This window comes from Narcine bancroftii, chromosome 2 (genome assembly GCF_036971445.1).
Source record: "Narcine bancroftii isolate sNarBan1 chromosome 2, sNarBan1.hap1, whole genome shotgun sequence".
NCBI lineage: Eukaryota > Metazoa > Chordata > Chondrichthyes > Torpediniformes > Narcinidae > Narcine > Narcine bancroftii.
The window spans coordinates 220,032,786-220,055,463 of NC_091470.1; the positions used below are offsets into that span (position 1 = coordinate 220,032,786).

Sequence of the window (22,678 nt, forward strand, 5' to 3'; positions counted from 1 at the left end):
TAATTTTAAAAAGCTTGTGTTTCAAGGTCTGAATAATATGTGCAACTGATTGGTATAGAAAATTTGCCGAAACAAAAAGATGAAAAGCATTGTGGGATGAGAGGATGCAAACTTCATTCGGAAAAATTCAAAATCTTTCATTCATTCTCAATTGGCTGAAACACTAATTTAAATATTCTTGATGTTAATAACTTTCTACTGTTAACTTGCTGGTGGGCACACAGTTCATTGATGTTCTAGTGTAGAGGGTCATAGATTGGGAAGGGTTAGATTGACGTGTTTACATAGGTTAGCACAACATTGTGGACTGAAGGGCCTGTACTGCTCTATGTCCTCCATCCTCTCCCCTCCTTCTCCATCCCTCAATGCTGCTTACCATGCAGTGCAATAAATGAGTACACGTATAAATGGTGAATATGGAAGAGAGGAAGGTATGTAACTCCCATGATAAATGGGCAGCACGGTGAGCATAGTGGTTAGTACATCGCTGTTACAGCCCCAGTGATTGGGACCGGGGTCTGCAAGGAGATTGTACGCTCTCCCTGTGTCTGCGTGGGTTTTCCCCAGGAGCTTCAGTTTCCTCCCACCCTCCAAAACATACCAGGGGTGGATGGGGGGGGGGGCATTGTAGGTCAATTGGGTGCAACTGGGCAGCACAGGGTCATTGGGCATAAGGGACTGTACCGTGCTGCAAGTCCGAAAGTCTAAATTTAAAATGCAAAACATAGACACACACATCTTACCTGTTATGCCAATCCCAACCAACACTACCAGAAGATAGGTAAGGTCCTTTCCAGCTTCTTTCACTGAAGCAGTCAAAATTTAAAACATATTAGTTATCTAACAATAAATCTTGTGGCTTCAATAAACAAAACATGATTGCTGTAACACAGTTTAAACAGTTCTTTAATCATTTGAACATCTTGACAATCTAAATTAATTTGATAAGATATTCAAAGATAAGAAAGAATTATAACCAATCATTCCTTTAAGAAAAACTTACTTTCAAGATATGCACTGATTGACTTCTACATTTTTTAAAAAAGTACATTATCAGGAGAAATAACTGGCAGTCATGTCAGAGATTTTATGTATTTAGGACTGATCCACAGTGCTTCACAGGAGAAAAGAATCACAAAAACTGGAGATGGCTGGAATCTTCAGAAGAGGGAGGGCAGGACGGGAGTCCTGGAATGGAAGACTGCACCCTGGGAACTGGCGGAGGTGAAATTGATGGTGTTTTTACAAGAGGCAGGGTGAGGAGAGGTAATAATCTAATTGGGAGTGGGATTTGTCGAGGATGTCCATGAATAGTTTGCCTTCCGAGATGGAGACAGAGAAATACGAAAAGAGGAGAGAGGCGTCAGAAACAGTCCAAGTAAATTTAAGGGCAGGGTAGAAGTTGGCAATGAAGGCCATAAGACTTAGGAGCAGAATTAGGTTATTAGGCCCATCGAGTCTACTCTGCCTTTCAAATTGTGGCTGCTATGTTTTTCCTTTCGTTCTTCTGCACTCTCTCTGTAACTTTTGACATTACTAAAATTGTTGAGTTCAAGTAAAGCACAAGAGGCAGCATCTCTGCAGCGGTTGATGTAGCAGAGTTGGAGTACTCGAGTGCGATGAGAACAGGGACTATTCCACATGCTCTACAAAAAGGCCAGGCATAGCTGAGGCCCATGGCTACTCCTGGGATCTGGAGAAATGGGAAGGAAGGGGCCCTGAGGTCTTCCTGATGGGGAAGAGGTTGCACATCTGTGATGAAAGGAAGGTAGTGGTGGGGATCCCACTGGAGAAAGGAGAAGATGGACATTTTAGAAGGAGGAGTTTTCAAAGATACCTCAAGCTACTACTGTGTGTATTTTAGATAATACCCAAAGGGGACACAACACAGCAGTTGCAAACATAGTGCTGAGCAACTTTTGTCCTTGAGAGCATTAAATCTCTTAAAAAGTTCTTGGAATTTACTGTAGGCAAAGGAAGAGCATTTAATAACACTCCTGTCAGCATCTGCTGTTGAGATTTTGTTAAATCAGAAGCCAAGTCCCTTACCAAAAGATACACAGCCTCTCTAACAGCTTCTCGCCATAATATTTATGTGGCTTGAATATGCCAAAAGATGTACGTCACAGAGAGTTCAATACTTCTAATCACAAATAGAGGGGGGGGTTAGAACCTTTTTTTTTGTTGTTGGTGATGACCATTGGCTGACACTTGTGTGACAGTAATGTTATGTGTTCAAGTCTAGTTTTGTCCAGTATTGCTGATTACTAACAAAAAAAATTAGTTAATTTTCTCTGATATCATGTTTGGAAGTTAGCCACCTTTGTTGGCTTTAAATTTCAATGGGGTCCTTTGGGACACTGATGACTATAACACCAAAATCTGCAATGATTTACGTAAAAACACAATGCTGGAGAAACTCGGGCCAAAGAGTGTTCTTCAGTTGTGATCCCCTCAGAAATTCAGCTCTCGTTCACACTTGGGTAAAAGTTCCAATGCAATCTGGAAGAGGTCCATGCAGATCTCAAACTGTACATTGATGAGTGTGGCTGTGCAACAGAACTGTTGAAGGCATCATTCTGCTGAGGATATGTTAAATCAATGGTTCTCAACCTTTTTCTTTCCACTCACACACCATAGGTGCTCTGTGATTAGTAAGGGATTGCTTTAGGTGGTGTGTGGGTGGGAAGAAAATGCTCGCAAGCCATTGTTTTCATCGTACCTCATTGACTTGTTCTGTGCAAGGTTTCAGAACTCCAAAGGAAATGGCCCAATGACCATTTTTCTCAAGCGAAGTATTTCAGTAACAATTGGGTCTCGAGCAGCGATTCTCAACCTTCCCTTCCCACTCACATCCCACCTTAAGTAATCCCGACGCCGTCGGATACTCTGTGATGAGTAAGGGATTGCTTAAAGTGGTACGTGAGCGGGAAGGGAAGGTTGAGAATCACTGCTCTCGACCCAATCGTCATGGAACTATTTTGCTTGAGAAAAATGGTCATTGGCCCATTTCCTTTGGAGTTCTGAAGAAGGAGTCAACCAGGGACGATGAAAACAGGGGTCTTTCCACCCACATCCCACCTTAAGCAATCCCTGACTCATCAGAGTACCCAGGGCATAGGGAATACTTAAAAGTGGTCATGTGAGCGGAAAGAAAAAGGGTTGAGAACCACTGGGCTAAATGGTCAGACCTGATTTGCCTTTTTAAAGGACATCCCACCAGGAGAAGGGATGCTTGGCGGCGCCACGCAAAGGAAGGGAGTTACTTTTCCTTGACTGTTCCCGTGGATTCAGTCACATCCTTTGGACGAGCTTCTCGGCTCATGCCATGCAAAGAGTGGAATGATGGTTCATTTGGGCATCCCCCCCAAGACAGGCGGCAACAGCGAGGGGGGGGGGGGGTGCTCCGACAGCAAGGACTGACCTTTGCGAGCAGTTGACAAGAGCGGGGGGCTCCTTCTGATGGACACTCTGTGCTCTCGCTTGCGATCCGAAACCTCCTCGTTCGTCCTCCGCCGGGTCTGGGTGTGAATGTAAAGGCTGGAAACAGATCGAAAGCAGTTCGGGGAATCCAGCTTTTGCAGCCAACAGCTGAATGTTGCTGCTCCGGGCCTCGCTGAGACGGAACTGCAGAGTCCAGTCCGCCCCGAGTCGTGGATCCGAAATTGCCTTTGAAACGGGGGCGCAGCCCGGGCTGTGGGCGTGCGCACGGCTCGCAGAAATAAAACACTTGCCAGGTTCATTTTGCAAAGTCTCTTTTCTCCCTCAGTCGTTCTGCCATTCTTCTACTGACTCAGAACTTGAACAGATACATGGGACATGTAGTTCTGTCATTGCTGGTCAGGTTGCACTGCAGAGAGAGAACTACAACTCCCATGTTGCGTCCCCCCCTCCCCACTTCTCTCTGTTTTGATGCACTTTCCCCCAAAAAGGGCAGTGCATTCATTTTATTCCTGCCCGCCCGTATTCCAAGTAGAAAAGTTACCAACTGTGGTGCGCTGTTAGCCAGAATCAGACACACACAAGGTAAAGACTGTACAACAGGCTTTAATCCACAAAGACTTCCACAGAGCCAGGCTGCAGCAACTCTGAGTGAGGCCTCGGGAGGCCGGCACAGGCTTAGATCCCGGAGGGTGATTGACAACCGACTGGGTGGGGCTTGATCCATTCAGGTCGACGGATTGGCAGCCGGCCAGGTGTTGTCCTGTCCCCTCACACTCCTGCAGGTACAGAGGTTTCCCTCCTGCAGTAGGCCGGCGGTACATTCCTGCAGGTACAGGTGTTGCCCCCTGCAGTAGGCCGGCGGTACACTCCTGTAGGTACAGGTGTTGCCCCCTGCAGTAGGCCGGCGGTACACTCCTGTAGGTACAGGTGTTTCCCCCTGCAGTAGGCCGGTGGAACATTCCTGTAGGTACAGAGGTTGTCCCCTGCAGTAGGCCGGCAGTACACTCCTGCAGGTACAGGTGTTGCCCCCTGCAATAGGCCGGTGGTACATTCCTGTAGGTACAGAGGTTGTCCCCTTCAGTAGGCCGGCGGTGCACTCCTGCAGGTACAGAGGTTGCCCCCTGCAAGGTGAATTAAGATGAGCTGTGGTAACGTAACAGTGAATGAACAAAGAGCACTCATTCTGTAAACTGGTTCTCAACCTTTTTCTTTCCACTCACACCCCACTTTAAGTAATTCCTATGCCCTCAGTAGCTCTGTGATGAGTAAGGGATTGCTCAAGGTGGGATGTGGGTGGGAAGGGAAGGTTGAGAATCACTGCTCTAGGCCCAATTGTTACTGAAATATTTGGCTTGAGAAAAATGGTCATTGGCCCATTACCTTTGGAGTTGGACATAACGAGTCAATGAGTTCCTATTAAAACAGTGGTTTTCAACCTTTTTCTTTCCACCTTACTCATCACAGAGCATCGATGGCATAGGGATTACTTAAAGTGGGATGTGAGTGGAAAGAAAAAGGTTGAGAACCACTGCTCCAGAATGAGTACTCTAAGTCAGTTCGTTGAGAAGCACTGGTCTAGAATCAAAATTTACTGCATTGGTGTTCAATGTGTGGCAAAATTCATTGTTTTGCGCTAGCATGACAGGTGAAAATATTACTATCAATTACATTTTTCCAAAAAATATAATTTAGTGCAAAAAGAAGAGAAAGTGAGGTAGTGTCTGTGGTTCATTGACCATTCAGAAATATGATGGTGGAGGGGAAGGAGCTGTTTTTGTTCAGGCTCCATTATCTACTTCATGATGGTAGTAGGGTGAAGACGGCATGGCCTGGGCGGTGAGGGTCCTTGAGGAGAGAGACTGCTTTCTTCAGACACCGGGCCTTGTAGATGGGGTGAAGATTGATACCCACGATGGTGTTGGCTGAGTTCACAACTCTTTGTAGCCTTTTCCTGTCCTGTGTATTGGCACCACCATACCAGACAGTGATGCAACTGGTTAGAATGCTCTTCATGGTTCATCTGTAGAAATTTGCAAGAGGTTTAAAGGTCTGCAAACAATAAACTATGCAATATGAGTGAAGCAATATTCAAGTTGAATCATTATGATGTTCCTGGAATCACCTATACATGATTAATTTGTTTATTTGTTTATTTTTCCCCTGCCAAATTCCAGCATATATAATCTGAAATGCAATAATTGTACCCTTTGGATTCAGAGATGCCCGTGTTCAATTCCAGAGCATTTTAAGAATGTACTTGATTTTTCCTCTGTTCACTTGCTGTGAAACATGGAAGTCTACAGATGCCGTGATTGTAGTAAAAGCACATAGAAATGCTGGATGAACTGAGCCACTCTCACAGCACCCAAAGAAGGTAAAGCTATAAATAACCAGTGTTTCAGGCCTCAGCCTTCCTCAACATATGAGTAAAAAGCAAGCAGGTGTCTTAATAAAAAGGCTGGGGGAAGAGGGAAGAAAGAGGTGGGAGAAATACAGGCCAACAGGCAAAAGGTGATGATTAGACATGGATAGGTGGGCGGGTGAGAATTGATCAGGGGAGGGTGGTGGCTCTGTGAATGCAGAGCTGGAAGAAAGGAGACAGAGAGAAGGGAAAGAGGGAGAGGCAGAGCTCGAGGAAAAGAGAAATAGCGATAGAGGATGGGGAGAGGTGGGTTGGGGGCTAACGGAAACTGAAGAAGTCGACGTTAATATGTTAATGTTATGGAGATGCTTGTAGACTTTAGGTGAGGAAAATCAGAGGTGTACAATCCAGAGTTCATTAGAGGATCAGAAGTGGAGAGGGTGAGAAAATATCTTGTTCCAACATGCTAATGGCATCATGTAAAAAGCACGTCAACACCTCTACTTCTTCAAGAGTTTGTGGAGGTTTGTCATGACATCGAAAACCTTGCAAATTCTACAAGTGTGCAGTGGGAATTGTGCAGACTGGCTGCATCATGGCCTGGTATGGGGGCACCAGTGCCTCTGAGTGGAAAGCCCTGCAAAAGGCAGCGGATGCAGCCGAGTATATCACAGGGAAATCTTTCCCTGCCATCTGCTCAGAGAGCAGCAGCAGTCACCAAGGATCCACACTACCCAGCACTCTGTTCTCGCTGCTACCATCAGGAAAGAGGTATAGGTGCCTCAAGACTTGTATCACCAGGTTCAGGAACAGTTACTACCCCTTCACCTTGTCTCCTAAACATCAGACTTAATCAGAGCCTCATTTAAGATCTCTTATTTTGCACATTATTTATTTTCTTCTACATTGCAGTTAGTTTGTTTACATCTATACCTATCTTCTTGAGTACAGACTTTCATTAAGTGATAGTTCTGCGGGGAATAATGTGATGGATGTTGTGAGAGATGAGTAAAACTAATATGAAACTATGAGAGATGAATAAAGCCAGTATGAAAGGATAGATAATAGATAATAGAATGTAGGAAGTAAAGTTAGTCTGAATAAGATAAGGGTCTTCTAGACAGAATCAGAAAGTTCTGTATATGTAATTAGTAAGCCTTAGACAGAATTATCAAGTTCTGCATTTAAGAAGTTAGTAAGCCCTGAGGGTTGGGAAGGTGTGAATAAGGACAAAGGCAGGTTTGTGAATAGGGACAATGACATGATGGGACACTGACAGGATACCCCCGGTCCTCCAAGTGCACAGAAACAGCACGTAGGCAGGCAGGATTGCCTAAAGCCAAACCTCTCCAACAGGAGGCAGAAGAATGTAAGGGGGAGGGTACTTCTATACTGAAATCAACTGTATAAAAGTTGGGTGAGCCCCAGTGTATGTGTGCATTTCCAGGGTAAGGGGAAGCACCCAACTTTGCATTGTTGTATAATAAATGTTCTTTGTTCTCAATTTTTGTCTCGAGCAATTTCTGTGAAGGTTCTCACAATGTGATAGCATGTATATGCTCTGACAATAAATGTGAACTTTGACTGACCCTCTGCGTTCACTCAGAGATGCTTTGCTAAAGCCCGTCAATTACGTGACGTCACAAAGGCCAAGTTGTTACCAGCCCTCGATTCTGATTGGATTGCAACCGTCATGATTGGGAGGCTGAAACATCCATCAGATGGAACCCCGCCTTCCGGTGAGCTTCCTGCCGCTGGATTGGTGCAGCTCCTCAAGGATTTGGATTCACTTCCAAACTCGCGCCGGCCCTTCCCGGATGGTGCAGGCGTCTTCCACCTCCCCCCCCCCCCCCCCCCCCACCGATCTTGATGGCGACGGGCGGCGGCTGGGCGGAGATGCCCCGGGCTTGCAGGCGGTCGCGGCCGCCCAGTGCTCGGTGCACGGCACTCGGGGCTTGGCGGCTGCAGGCCGGCCACGCGTGCTCCAGGTGAAGGGGGTTTTCGCCGTGCTGTCGCCCACACCTGGCCACGGGCCCAGGTCTGACTTCCCAGGGATGCTGAGCGACCTGCTGAGTTCCTCCTGCACCTTGTGTGTTACCCCCGACCCCAGCATCACTCACCCACCCCCGCTCATTGATCCACGTCCCGGAGGCTGCTGGAGTTTCTATGGGTTCGGGATGAGCGCCTTTTGTCGCTTGTGTATTGATTTTAAGCATTTGCGGTGGTTTCCTTCATTCTAATGATTATCTGCGGTCATTGGTCATTTGCGACCGATTACTTTTTAGGCATGAACCAATTTCTATATCTGGTTGGCTCATTGCAGCAGTATTAGGCCATTTACAACGATTGCAAAGAGTTCGGGTTTATTATCATTCGATTGTACACTGGGCAATCACTCGCTCCACGAACTCCTTGTATCGAAGTTTTAATTTGTAGGGGGGGGGGGGGGGAAGCCCACGTTTTGTTCGATGACCTAATGTTGTAATGTTTCAGTTTTGGACCCAAGTGCCCCCGGTGTCCACCTTCAAGCCCTCACCACCGAACAAAAAGTGGTGAATTGAGATCTGCCTGCCTGACTACTATTGAGAGGTTGGTGAAAGGATGGTGTTTAGTTAGTAGCACACATGTTCTTTCTATCCACCTTGTGACTTAATTGAAAGAGTTGCTTTCCGCAGACTTGGTATGTGTGCTGTGACAGAGTATATATATATATGTAGATGTTTTTGGGAGATAACTTGAGAAGAGTTTGTTGCATTAAAACAGATCTTATTTAAAATACTGGAGCTCTGCCCCATGCTAGATGTATCGGGGCCTCAGAGCTTTTGCAAGAGCTTTGCAAGTGACTTCACTAATGGATTAGTGTTTACAAAAGGCAACAGGTGAAAGATTTTGCTGGAGCCGCAGATTGTCTGGAAGAGGGCCATGTGGTTTTGTAAACAGAGAGAGTCAAACCGGCTTTCTCTCAGTGAGAGAGGCGCACACACACACCACACACACACACACACACACACACACACACACACAGATCAGTTGTTCAGTGTTGCAGACAGCAGCTGGGACTGGAACAGAACAAACTCGCAAGCTTGTAGAATGACCCATTTTGGAAGACAGCCTGGTCAAAGCCCTTGTGGTTCATGCAAGAGGAGAGGACTGGCTGTCTAATGTTTCACTTGGAATAAGTGTCCTGAAAGAAAGAGGTTATCATCTGGAGAACCCTGAAGGGGCAAGTTTTGTCCGCAAAACACTGGAGTGGCTGATGGAAGTAAATCAGTTGTGGATGTCCTGGAATGACCCATATCTCTGAAAACTGACAAGAACATTCCTGAGTGGTAATCATTTACCTTTCAAGCAGTAAAGCCTGGTGAACTTTATACATGTTAAATTCTGTGCATAGTATAAGAATTGCCTGCAACCAGTGAACTTGGAGGAATGAGAAGTGAGATTGGACTGTGAACCGAAGAACTTTTCTGAACTTAAACACACACTACACACATGTGCGCTTAGAATTAGAAGGGGGTTAAGTTAGGTAAAGTAAGTTAATAGTGAATAAGTTAGTGTGATTCTGTTTTCATGTTTAAAGGTAATAAAAATCAACTTTTTTTTTAAGTAACCATTTGTCTTGGTGAATATCTATTGCTGCTGGGTTTTGGGGTCCTCTGGGCTCGTAACATTTTGTGTGTGGGGAATCTGTTGATTTAAATCTCCATTTATAATCTTTAAGAGTAAAGATACTTTAGAACAGTGGGTTCTGAACCTTTTCTTTTTCTACTCACATATCACCTTAAGCAATCCCTTACTAATCATAGCACTTTTGGCATAGGGAATACTTAAAGTGGTATGTGAGTGGAAAGTAAAAGGTTGAGAACCACTGTTTTAAACACAAAAGTCTGTAGTAAAAACAAAAATGCTGGTGGAGCTCAGCAGGTCTTGCGGTGTCCTGTGGAACTCCTATGGATGCTGCGAGTGCAGCTGTTGTTTCTCCAGTTTTTCTGTGTACTTCTAGAATGTGCCATCCTCATTGAGTTGCTGTTCTAAATAAAGATGGAAATGCACGTTTGAAGACTGATTCCACTGCAACCATTGCCGGAGATATTTAATAATGGGCTTGTTGTACAGTGAAAATCCTATGGATCTTTTTCTTTTCATTTTGGGCCTGAGCCCTTTTTCAAGGTATGAGTAAAGGCAGCCATCACCTGAGTAAAAGAATTAGCAGGAGGAAGAGGACTTGATGGACAAAAGGTGATAATTGCGGGGAAAGCAGAAACCAGGGTGCTGATCCTCTAAGGGAATTTTTTTCACTGTTTTGATTTTCCCCCTAATTTTTGCCACTCTCATGACTCTAGAGAGAAACGAGTCTGTTGAACATTTATCAAATCGTTGCAACCGTGCCTGCCTGTCGCGCGTCGGACTTGCCAGCCACAAACGAGCCTGCAGCTGACGTGGACATTTGCCCCTCCATTAATCTTCGTCCGCGAAGCCAAGCCAAAGAGAGAGAGATACAAAGCAGACGTATAGCCAGGGCACAAGTACAGATGGCACCCTGAGAAAGGAACATTTGAGATTGAGAAAACATTTTGATCCAGGAAATCAAAACAGAATACCTGACAACACCCAGATAACCGGGCATTTGAAAAATCGCTCCAGACAAGAAGCAGAGAAAGACAGGACTTCAGACTGCACAAAAATCGCTTTGTTCCCGCTTTCACAATATTGTAACCATCAGGAAAATTTAGAAAAACAAGTAATTGCAGGATGATATAAAAACAGTCAACCTGTATAAATATCCATGCTCTCGAGCACCAGATGGATTTCCTTGCAGTAAGATCTCACTGTTACTTCCAAAAGTATTACTTGTGAAGAAGTGCCCTGCTTTGCAAAGCAAAATAAAATTGCATTGAATGGTTGATAAAGGGTGTGATGTTTTATTGTGTCCTCTATGGAGAATCGATGTGAACAATTGGATCTGGATAAAAATTCCATTCTAAATGGACCTACCCACTTTTGAGGAATTGTATTTTCTCAGAAATGAAAGCCACTTGTATGATAATGCCACGTATTTCTTTCATCTCTTATCCAAATGCAAATAGTTGGTTTTCCATGGATAAATAGTTACATTTTCATTGGAATGGTTGAAGTTGGGTCTATTGTTTTGATAAGATTCTTAGTCCTCTGTTTTACAGGAACATTAACCGCAAGCCTATTAATGCACAAAGCTCAAAGCACCAGTGAATGTTGTTTGGGATTGTGAAGATATGAATTGAGTGGAAAATTGTGCAGAGGATACAGAAAGTCCGTAGAGAGCTATGCATAGGTTAAGTGAATGTGCAAATGTCTGGCAGATGGAATTCAATGATGGTAAATGTGAGGTTATCTACTTTGGAAAGAAATGGAAGATTAGACTATCATTTAAATGGCAAGTGATTGCAGCATGCTACTGTACAGAGAGACGTGTATCAATTGCAAAAGGTTAGTTTGCAGGTGCAGCAGGCTATCAAGAAGGCAAATCAAATGTTGGCCTTCATTGCTAGAGGGGTTGAATTTAGGAGCAGAGAGGTTATGTTGCATCTGGAGTACTGCGTGCATTTCTAGTCTTGCATAAGGAAGGATGGTGGTGGTGTCGAGGAGGTTCAGCAGGTTGATTCCAAAGATGAGGGGGTTTGCCTCTGAGGAGTGTTTGAGTTGTCTGGGACTGTACTTGCTGGAATTTACAAGAATGGAAGGGGATCTTAATATAAAACATATAAAATTAGGAAAAGCATAGATAAGTTAGAGGTAGGTTAGTTGTTTCCATTAGTGGGGGAGACTGGAACTAGGAAACATAGCCTCAAGTTGAGGACTGAGATGTGGAGGAACTGCTTTTCCCAGAGGGTTGTGAATCTGAAGAATTTGCTTTTCAATTAAACAATGGAGGCTACCTCATTAAATATATGCATAGTAGGAGAATGAAGGGATATCGGCAAAAGGAGGTTTGGTGCCGAAGAGCCTAAACTCAGATCAGCCATGATCTCATTGAATGGCGAAGCAGGCTTGACGGGATGGATGGCTGACTCCTGCTCCTATTTCTTGTGTTCTTATGAATACAGCCTGGAGCAAAATTAAAAGCTTCTACTTGAATTTTATTTTTTAACATCCACCTGAATGACTAGAGGATACTTGGGTTAAGGTTCAGCAGAATCTCCTCCGAGCCACTCAGAAGTATAGGCCCAGATTTTTCATTGAGCCTCTTTGAATGTTCTTGGAAGTATTTTCATGTTGGATTACACCGTGGTTGAAATTTTAAAAACAATTATTTGAAGCTTCATTAAGATAAATATAGAATGTACATATTTTGAATAACAGCAGGATTTTTGCTATGGTGGCCAGAAACACTCTGCTGTAATCACATGTTGTTGAAAAATATTTGACATGGACAAAAGCATCCTCCAAGCACATTTGTGCATTTCTAATATGCTGTGCTTTTTAAAAAAAAAAAAATCACCCTGAAATTTGCTGCTTCAATGAATGTTTCTCAAGAGTATAGCTATGGAATCTAACCAACTCTCGTTGATCTACTCCTTCATCCTGTATTCTGCTACTTACCTTTATTGGGACTTCTAACTGTTTCTGGGGATGATTTGTGCCTCAGCCCTTCATTTAAAAAAAAAATTATTTTTCACACCATAAACCTTGTGATGTATGCCAATCTAGTGTGTAATCAATCAAGTTCAAAAGAAATAAGATTTCTTCCTTAAAAAATATATATGTATAAATGAGTGTCAGTTGGTATTGTGAAAGTGAACCTGAGATTACTTGACAAACGAATGTAAACATGATGACAAATTTCACCACACTTTATTGTTGCTTTGCCAAGCATGAGAACACTGTTAGAAAAAAATCACTGCCAAAGCAGACAGCCTCATCACAAGGGCGTATGCTATGTGGCTCACAAGTTGCACATATAGACAACCTTCCAGCTTTCCAGAACACCTGAACAGACTTATCCATATGTGTTTGGTTCACACAAGCATTTGTTACATCAGATTATGTTCTTTACTTTTACTGTCTTTGCCAAGCAAGGAGTTGTTGTTATTCTTCACAATCAGCTTTAGTCTTGCTAAATCATCAACATATGCAATGGAATGTTCTCTCTCTCTCTCTCTCTCTTGCTATTTTTGTCACTAGTTTAAGAATCACATTCTCTGTATAAATCAGCCTTCATAACTCAAAGTATAGAGTATAGGAGTTGTGATATTATGGTAAAGTTGTATAAATCATTGGTGAGGCTAAATTTGGAGTTTTGGTCACCTAACTACAGGAAAGATATCAATAAGATTAAAAGAGTAGAGAAGATTTACTGAAATATTGCCAGGACTTCAGGAACTGAGTTACAAAGAAAGATTGACATCTCACTACCAGGCAGTGATGGAACCAGTCAGAATGCTCTCCACGGTACACCTGTAGAAAGTTGCAAGGTGTCTTTGGTGACATACTATATCTCCTCAAACTGGATAATCACTTTGTTAATGAAAATCACTCTCAGTGTGAATTCTTCCTCAATTTATTTGTATGAATATAATTGCCATTAATTAGTCTGGTGTTTGTAAAAATGCAGGTTCTTTAATTGATCATGATTTTGAAGTTAATGAAAGTCTTCATTTTATTTATGTTGTTTAATCAGTAGGATTGAATTACCTAAACATTCGGATTTTAGCTTTGAAAATAGTTTGGACCATCTTTCAGATGTGCATTATTGTAATTTTTTTTATTTTAAAAAATTAGTGAATTAGGTGACATTTGTATACAGTAGTACTCGTCTGAATACATTTTTAAATATGTGTATGTAGAAGCAAATAAAGGATTTTGTTTTATTCTGCTTCTTTTCTGACTTTACTATGTTTTCAGATCAAGTAAATAAGCCTGATCTGATAATATTAGATATTGTGTTTTTTTTACAATTACAACATAATAAATTTGACAATTATTTCTAGCTTGCCATGTGAAGTTCTACTGCAGATATTTGCGTACCTAGATGCCTCTTCCTTGTTGTGTGCAGGCTGTGTCAGCAAATCTTTCTACAATGTGTCAAATGACAAGTAAGTGGGCATATTTGCTGTTGTGAGGTATTGTTTAACCTGATAGGAGCAATTCTGTTGCAAGCTGATTGCTGTCAAAGAGTGCGAATGACTTGACTATAGAATACAGCACTTTTGTGATTTGCCTTAAATTATTCATTTCTGTAATTTTTGCATGTTGGTCTCATGATCTCAAGATCAAGATTCAATTTACTGCCATTGTAATAAAACAGTGTCATATTACATAAAATTGCTTTTGCCTGATGTAAGGCAGACAGATTTGCCATCAGCAGAAATTGCCTGAAGAGCATCTTGGATAAAGGAGTCACCGTGTGTCTGTAGATTTGGCTCCAGCACCTCCACAGCCTAATTGGAGTCCAGTCCAAACCATTGGCTAGCCTGAGCTTCAAATCTCCGACATGGTCAGGAACCCTTTGGCGCGTCCCAATTCTGATACCTGCTTCCCCTTCAGCCAGTTTCGAGCCAGTCTCCAGCAGTCCGCAGCCCGGCGAGAGTCTCCCGACAGCAGTCTCTGCCGGCCCACAGCCTCCTTGCCTTGAGTTGTCAGCAGCCCAGGGCGTGTGTTGGCCTTTCAGCCCCAGTGACCCCTCACTGGTACGCCGCCGTGGTCACCTTCCCGTGGATCGACTCCTGCTTCTCAGATGGGGGATGATCTCCCTGTTTTCCGGGGCCCTGCACCAATCCTCCACTCTGGAGTTTGCAACCCCTCGTGGGTGCTGCTGATCGTCGGCACTGCCATCTTGGGCGCAGACCCCAGCGTCGTGGGATTTTAAATAAAACCGCCGTCGGGTCGTTTAACAGGCCGTTCAAAGGCTGTGTGGAACTGACAGCAGTTGACTGGCCGGTTGGACCCCAGGGGAGCACTGCATTTCTCGCTCCCTGTAGGTCTGCTCTGCTGCTCTTACAGCGGCTCTGGCAGTGCCACCATTTTCAATGCAAATATCTTGGAAATGGGTGGTTAGGAATTACTGCTCTTGGATCTTGAATGGGTTTTTTGCTTCTGTATTTTCTCAGGATACTGCTAAGTGTAGGGAAGTGAGACAAACAAGCAATAATAGATTAAAGAGAAGGAGGTGCTTGCTGTCTAAAAGCAAATAAAGTTGGATCAATCACCAGGGCCAGACAAGGTACTCCCTTTGGCCTTGAGGGAGGTTAGTGCAGATGTTGCAGGGACCCTAGCAGATGCATTTAAAATGTTCTTGGCCACAGGTGAGATATTAGAGGGTAGCTCGTATTGTTCCTTTGCTTTAAAAAAAGGCTCCAAAAATAATGCAGGAAATTATAGGTCGGTGAACCTTACATCAGAAGTAGGTACGTTATTGTAATATGTACTACGACACTGGATATTCAAGTATTCGGTTAGTCGGACTGATTAGGGATAGTCAACGTGTCTTTGTGCATGGTTGGTTGTGTTTAACAAATCTTACTGGGTTTTTCCAAGGAGGTTACCAAGAAAGTTGAAGGAAAGGTATGGATGTTGTCTTTTGTCAAGGGAGGTTAGCCAGGAAGGTTCAGTTGCTCAGTATTCATGGTGAGGGAATGAACTGGATTCAACATTGGCTTTGTGGGAGAAGCCAGAGAATGGTAGTGGACGATTGTCTCTCTGACTGAAGGCCTGTGACTGGTGTCATACCTCTGGGATCAGTGCTGGGTCCATTGGTGTTTGTCATCAATGTTAATGATCTGATGACAATGTGGTAAATTAGATCAGTAAGTTTGCAGGTGATACAAAGATTGGAAGTGTAGTGCACAGCGAGGAAGGCTTTCAAAACTTGCAGAGGGATCTGGAACAGATGGAAAAATGGCAGATGAAATTTAATGCAGATGAGTGTGAGATGTATTTTGGAAGGACAAACCAAATAAGGATGAACACAGTAAATGGTAAGCTGTGGAACAGAGGGATCTAGGAATACAGACACATATTCCCTGAAAGAGGTCATAAAGAAAGCTTTTTGGCACATTGGCCTCCATAATTCAAAGTATGAGTTGGGATGTTATGGAAAAGGTGTATAAAAGATTGGTGAGGCCAAATTTGAAGCATTGTTTGAGTTACCTAACTACATGAAAGATATCAATAAAATTGAAAAGGTGCAGAAAAGATATACTAGGATGTTGCTGTGACTTGAGGAACTGAGGTGTAGGGAAAGGTTAAACAGGGTAGGACTTTATTCCCTGGAGTGTAGAAGAATGTGGGGAGATTTGATGGAGGCAAACAAAATAATGATGGCTCTCAATAGAATAAATGTAAGTCAACTTTTTCCACTGAGGGTAGGTGAGATACAAACCAGAGAACATGGGTTAAGGGTAAAAGGGGAGAAGTTTAGGAGAAACATGAGGGGATTTGTTTTCCCCCACACAGAGGTGGGAGTGTGGAATGAGCTGCCAGCTAAGTGGTGATTGTGGGCTCAATATTTTAAGAAACATTTGGATTGATACATGGATGGGAGGGGGGGGGTGGAGGGTTATGGAGGAGATGGACTGGGTGTAGGTCAGTGGAACAGGGCAGAATAATTATTCAGCACAGACTAGCAGGGCCAAAGAGCCTGTTTTCTGTGCTATAATGTTTTATGGTTCTATCGAGGATAGAGATTGGTGGGGCAAAAGGATTTGAAGAAGGTGAATGGACAGTAGATGAGATGGGAGTGAGGGGTGGGGGAGAGAAGATCAAAATTTGCGTGAGAAAAAAGTCACTTGGAATGTTAGATTAAAGCCTCAGATGGTTGCAGTATTAAAAACTACAAAGGTTGAATGCTCCCATTTTTGTAACTCCCATTTTTTTCCCTCATTTAAGAATTCTGATATTTCACATTTGAGGCCTTTTCCTTTTTTTGTGTGAAAAAGAGAAATGCTTCACTGATAAAATACTAAGCCAGAAAGGGAACTGATTTCTGAAGATTAAGCATTGTAACATGATAGAAATTACTCATGAAGCTTAACATTAGCATTCCCTATCACTGAATATTCTAGTGTTTAAAATGACAGTTGCCTGTCATGTGATGTGTATCCCACCATAATAGTCATTCGAAAATAGTGGTTTGTTACAAAATTCTCAGCTTTTAAATAAATGGATGAATAACAAGGGGCAATTTCAGTAAAATATTTAAAAAAATTGCATTGCAAGTTTTCTGCAATTGAATTCCAAGTCCATAAATTGTAAAAAGATGATAGTTTTAAATTTCTTACATTACCCTATTATTCTTCACTTGTAATCTTTAAGGCTACTTTTAAAATAATTTATTCTGTGTTTTAATAGTCATGGATTCAACACAATATTCGTGCAACATCGTGGTTCTCAACCTTCTTCCACTCACATACCACTTTTAAGTAATCTCTATGTCATTGGTGCTCTATGATTAGTAAGGGATTTTTAAACGTGGTATGTAAGTGGCAAGGTTGAGAATCACTGCTCTATGTCCAATTATTACTGAAATATTTTGCTTGAGAAAAATTGTCATTGGCCCATTTCCTTTGGAGTTAGGAAACCGTGCACATCACGAGTCAATTAGGTTCGATTAAAACAGTGGTTTTCAAACTTTTTCTTCCCACTCACATACCACCTGAAGCAATCCCTTACAGAACACCTATGGCATAGGGAATACTTAAAGTGGTATGTGAGTGGAAAAAAAAAGGTTGAGAACCACAGGTAAGTAGCTTTGGGTTTAATAGTTTTTTTGACAATTTTCTGTGCAGATTTCAAAAATGTTAACATTGTCTCATTTATGATCAGTCTGCTCTTAAAACCTAAAATATTTGATACATCTCTTCCAGTTTAATTTGGCACAGAAGGTACTACAGCTATATTGCTTCCAAAAGTAAAGGTTGGAAAGCAAAGGTTGTAGATCTAGCCACAGAGAAGCTCAGTAGAATTTCTGTATGGGACAGTCCGCCAGGATTCTGGAAGAAAGAATACATACGCAAATGTGCAGGCTCTGGCCGAAGAGGAGTGGGGCTATTGCTAAAACCCATTAACCGTTACACCGGATTGCCATCAAGATTCAGAGAAGCAGTAAAGTAAGAACAAACATTCAATAATATGACTGACAAGTAGAAGATACAGTGGGGTCATTGCATTACAAAGTATTGAACATTTGCTGATTTACTTGTGTAGATTCTGATGCTTTTTACTTCAAAATAGTCTTTGCAAAAATTAGTTTGAACAAGAAATAATTGTAGCGGGCATTTCTTCGTTTCCTTTCGGGAGGCATTTGGCTGGTTTGGTGGAAGAAAATCTGAAATGCAATTCATTGAGCAACTTGTTACTTCTCATGATGTCGACTTCATGGGATCAAATTGACTCCTATGGTGGATCACAAGATTCCAATTCCCCTGCTAATTATCCTTGGAAATCTACCCTTTACCTACACTGGGGTCAACTACCTGATAACCCTCATGCGTCTGGGATATAGGTAGAATACCAAGTATTTGGGGGAAGCCTGAGCAGTCACAGGGCACACAAGCTGCACATAAGACAGATCCCTGGATTGACAGCAGAACGACAAGCCTGGAGCTCATTGGTGTATGCTATAAAGTTATTCAGAGGAATTTGCTAATGGTAGAATTGCTGCGTTTGGCCATTTCAAACACAAAGTTACTTCAGCTTATTTTTCTCTTGCCCTGTTTTCTAGCTATCCTGTACTTACATGTATCTGTAATTAACACCATTAGCAAGAGGATTTGTGTCCATACAAAAAAAAAACAGAAAATGTCAATGTCTGGCAGCATCTGTGGAAGGAACTAGAAAAGTTAGAAATGAAACACTTAATTTGTGTGCAAAGTCCGAGATGACAAAAGAACTGGTCTGTGCTGGGGAGAATCTAAAAGATTAGTGCGAATAGTCATGGTGCAGGTTGAAAGGGAGTGGTAAAAGCGTATATGGAGAATCTGAAAAGAACAGGAGAGAGAAACACAAACACTGTTGGAGACCCAAATGGCAGATGTTGGTAATTATTGAGTTCAAAGTCTGGTCCTGGTAAGGCCATAAGACCTGAAACTGGAGCCTGTGTAGAGCTTTGTTTGAACCATATAGGAAGGATATGGACTTCAAAACAGGTGTAGGGTGAAGAACTAACGTGACAGGTAACAGGATGTTGAAGGTCAAACCTTCAGAATGATCACCCAGTTTGCATTTGGATTTCTGCAGCATAGAGTAGATTAAATTGTGAGCTGGAGGTGGAAGAAGTGAAAATAAACCACTGCTTCAGTTAGAGGGAGAATTTTGTTTCTTGGACAGCAGGAAGGGACAACGTTACAGGGAAGGTATGACTGCATGGAAAATATTACACTTCTCATCAACTGGATAGAATATTCATTGATACGTTTTATCATCTGATAATGAAAGGCTACTAAATTGTTAATTCTCCACTCTTAATAGAAAGTGATATGCCTGCTTTAATTTCAGAATTCCAAACCTCTGCAGTACTTTGCTGTTGGAGTCTGAATGTGAATCGTATTAATTTCACGAAGTGTCAGTGGATTTTTTTTTGGTATTCGATTGATATTTATCCTTAACTAAGCTTCATCATAAAAGCAGAATAGCTGGTTATTATTGTGTTTAACGTTGTACTTTATTGTGAATGGATAGGCTCTGTATTTCTTATATTAGAATGGTGACCTGACCTTTTGGGTATCAATTAAAATGTGTATTTTTCATTTGTGGCCCATTGATACATCGGAGAATATTATAAATGTTTTATTCTGAACGGGCATAATCAGGAGCTGTTGGATAGTTCGAATATTGTTGTCACATAGAACTGGATCATAGCAGGAAGAATATCAACCATAGGAGATTTATGAGATTAATCTGAGTTCTCGAGATGCTGGAAATCTGAATTTAAAAACCTAAAGCTGCTGGAAGCACGTCTTTGGAGGGGAAAAAATGTCTTGGGCTGAAAACAATTGAGGCCAATAGAGCGCAGGTGCCAATGTATTCAAATGGATTCCCATTGCATCGCAGGACTCCTGATTTTTAAAATCCATACCTGCTTGGCTTCTCAGATGCCATGAAAACCAGCAGCAAAAGCTAGGTTGAGTCAAGATGAATTCATGGTTGTGGGGAACTTGGCTCATGTGACAGATGGGTCAGTGAGAACAAGAGTCGGGATGTCCTTTTCCAGCTGTGCAAGATACTGGTGAGATTGCACCTGGAACATTACATGCAGTTATGGTCACCCTACTAAATTTTAAACTTTGACCTGCAGAGAGAGAAATGAGTCCGTAAAGAAGCTTGGCCTTCCAGGTTTGTTTTCTCTCTCTGCAGGTTGAAGTTTAAAATTTAGTAGGGTGACCATAACTGCATGTAATGTTCCAGGTGCAATCTCACCAGTATCTTGCACAGCTGGAAAAGGACGTCCTGACTCTTGTTCTCACTGACCCATCTGTCGCATGCATGCATGTCCTAGGTCTTCACTTCCATAAGTATCACTGCTTTCCTGAAACCATGTCCATTTATCCTTGTGTGTCTCTGTTCTGCAACACTCATTATCAATCACTGTTTAGGACAACAATCGATTTGACAGCATTTTGAGAAGCAGCCAATTACATTTGCGACCATTTTCACATAATTTAATGTTGATGAAGTCGAGTACTGGGAAATATTTGTCACTAAAAAAAATTTAACGTTTTGTTAATTTGCATGAAGATGCATTTGAGCTGCGGAGCAGTTGATATTGAAGTTGAAAAGTGTAATGTTACAATGCACTCCCTTGAAAAAAAAACTGTATTTGCAGAGCTCTTGGAATTACCTGGATAGTTGTTCTTCGAGAAAGATCTGGGAAAGAACATGTCAAGGAGCAGAATAATGCTTGCTTCAGTGACACATCTGCTACCTTGTGTTGGAACAGTGCAGCATGGCCATCTCTGTCTCACCTCAAGGAACTCTGTGTGTATGGAGTCACACCATTATTTCCTCAAAGTAAAACTTGCACACTGCATGGGTAAGTTAAGGAGAGAAGAGATGTTAGAGGTTAGATTACATGTTTAGGCTAATTAATTTTCCTACTTTAAAAAAAGTCATGTTGACCTTGAGTTCATTTAGCGATTGTAGAGGTCAATTTTTTGCATTTTGCAAGATTATGTAACTGCTCTGAGACTTTGGTCAAACAATGTCCAAGTTCATAATCTATTTTTCCCCCCAAATCATTTGGTAGGTCAGACATGTCCCCTTCATACTGAATCTCCCCCACCTTTTTTTTAGCCCAGTGGACCATGCAACAATGAATCCCCAGACTTGTTAACCATTGCTTGGTCAGTTCAACAGCTCATTGGAGTAGATTAGAGGTACAAGGACACAAGGATGTCATGTTCCAGAGGTTAAGTGTGTCTCCTTTGTCCCCCAAGCTTCTTATTCGATGTGGATGTCGAACTGATGCAGCACAACAGCGTTGGGGATAGTTCGCAAGAAATTGGATCTACCTGTACACATTTGTGAGGGCAGTTGAGTGGACTACTTGTGGAATGTGTGTGGCGTGCCATGGTTGCAAATTGAGGGCACATTTTCATGTTTAACCATGTGCCTCCAGAAATGGTTTGGCACAGTCTAGAAAGGCCAAAAGGCCTTTCTTCTCTGCTGTAATGTTCTATGGTTCTAAAGTGAAGCCTGAAACATCTGAAAACAATTTTTTTTTTTTTTTTATAAATTTTTTATTTTTCACACCATAAATCACAATAGCCATGATATACACTTTTTCTTTTCCATACATTTACAGTGACTTTTTCTCCCTCCCCCCTCCCTCCTCCCAAGCCACCCCCCCACCCCCCCCCCCCCCTCATCCATTTTAGGTATACAATCTAGGTTGCATTAATTCAGTTAGACAATGTTGTCATTCAACAAAAATACACCAGAAATTCTACTGAGTCCATTCTTTTCTTTTCTTCTCCTTCCATCAACTTAGGTAATGTTTGTTCCTGGTAGGTTTTCGCTATTATATTTAATGTAAGGCTCCCATACTTGTTCGAATATTTCAATATTATTTCTTAAACTATATGTTATTTTTTCTAATGGAATACATTTATTCATTTCTATATACCATTGTTGTATTTTCAAATTATCTTCCAATTTCCAGGTTGACATAATACATTTTTTTGCTACGGCTAGGGCTATCTTGACAAATCTTTTTTGTGCATCTTCCAAGTCAATTCCAAATTCTTTATTTTTTATGTTACTTAGGAGAAAGATCTCTGGATTCTTTGGTATATTGTTTTCTGTTATTTTATTTAATATCTGATTGAGATCATCCCAAAATTTTTCTACTCTCTCACATGTCCAGATTGCATGAATTGTTGTTCCCCTTTCTTTTTTACATCGAAAACATCTATCAGATACTGTTGGGTCCCATTTATTTAACTTTTGCGGTGTAATGTATAGTCTGTGTAACCAATTATATTGTATCATACGCAGCCTCGTATTTATTGTATTTCTCATCGTTCCAGAGCATAACTTCTCCCATGTTTCCTTTTTTATCTTTATATTTAAATCTTGTTCCCATTTTTGTTTAGTTTTACCATTTGTTTCCTCATTCTCCTTTTCTTGCAGTTTAATATACATATTTTTTATAAATCTTTTGATTAACATTGTATCTGTAATCACATATTCAAGGTTACTTCCCTCTGGTAAACTCAAGTTGCTTCCTAATTTATCTTTCAAGTAGGATCTCAGTTGGTAATATGCCAGCGCTGTATCTCCAGTTATATTGTACTTATCTCTCATTTGTTCAAAGGATAAGAATCTACTTCCTGAAAAACAATTTTCTATTCTTTTAATCCCTTTTTCCCATTTTCTAAAGGCAAGGTTGTCTATTGTAAA

General features: G+C 41.8%; 2 protein-coding genes across 3 annotated transcripts in view; one reads left to right on the forward strand and one right to left on the reverse strand.

The window, feature by feature from the left end:
• The window catches only part of timm21 (translocase of inner mitochondrial membrane 21), a 32,970-nt gene extending 29,121 nt beyond the window's left edge, over window positions 1-3,849 (reverse strand). The window contains exons 1-2 of one of the 2 annotated variants that reach the window (XM_069920377.1): window positions 3,425-3,849; window positions 744-806 (exon numbers count right to left, since the gene is read on the reverse strand). In XM_069920377.1, the coding sequence (XP_069776478.1) occupies window positions 744-806; window positions 3,425-3,743 (382 nt within the window). In that variant the 5' untranslated portion in view covers window positions 3,744-3,849. The remainder of the gene's footprint in view (window positions 1-743; window positions 807-3,424) is intronic. The other variant, XM_069920375.1, reaches the window with a different exon arrangement.
• A 3,820-nt stretch (window positions 3,850-7,669) lies between these two features.
• Window positions 7,670-22,678, forward strand: part of fbxo15 (F-box protein 15) — a 36,671-nt gene continuing 21,662 nt past the window's right edge. The window contains exons 1-5 of the mRNA XM_069920374.1: window positions 7,670-7,794; window positions 8,300-8,395; window positions 13,774-13,878; window positions 17,647-17,889; window positions 20,604-20,810. Of these exons, the coding sequence (XP_069776475.1) occupies window positions 7,676-7,794; window positions 8,300-8,395; window positions 13,774-13,878; window positions 17,647-17,889; window positions 20,604-20,810 (770 nt within the window). The 5' untranslated portion in view covers window positions 7,670-7,675. The remainder of the gene's footprint in view (window positions 7,795-8,299; window positions 8,396-13,773; window positions 13,879-17,646; window positions 17,890-20,603; window positions 20,811-22,678) is intronic.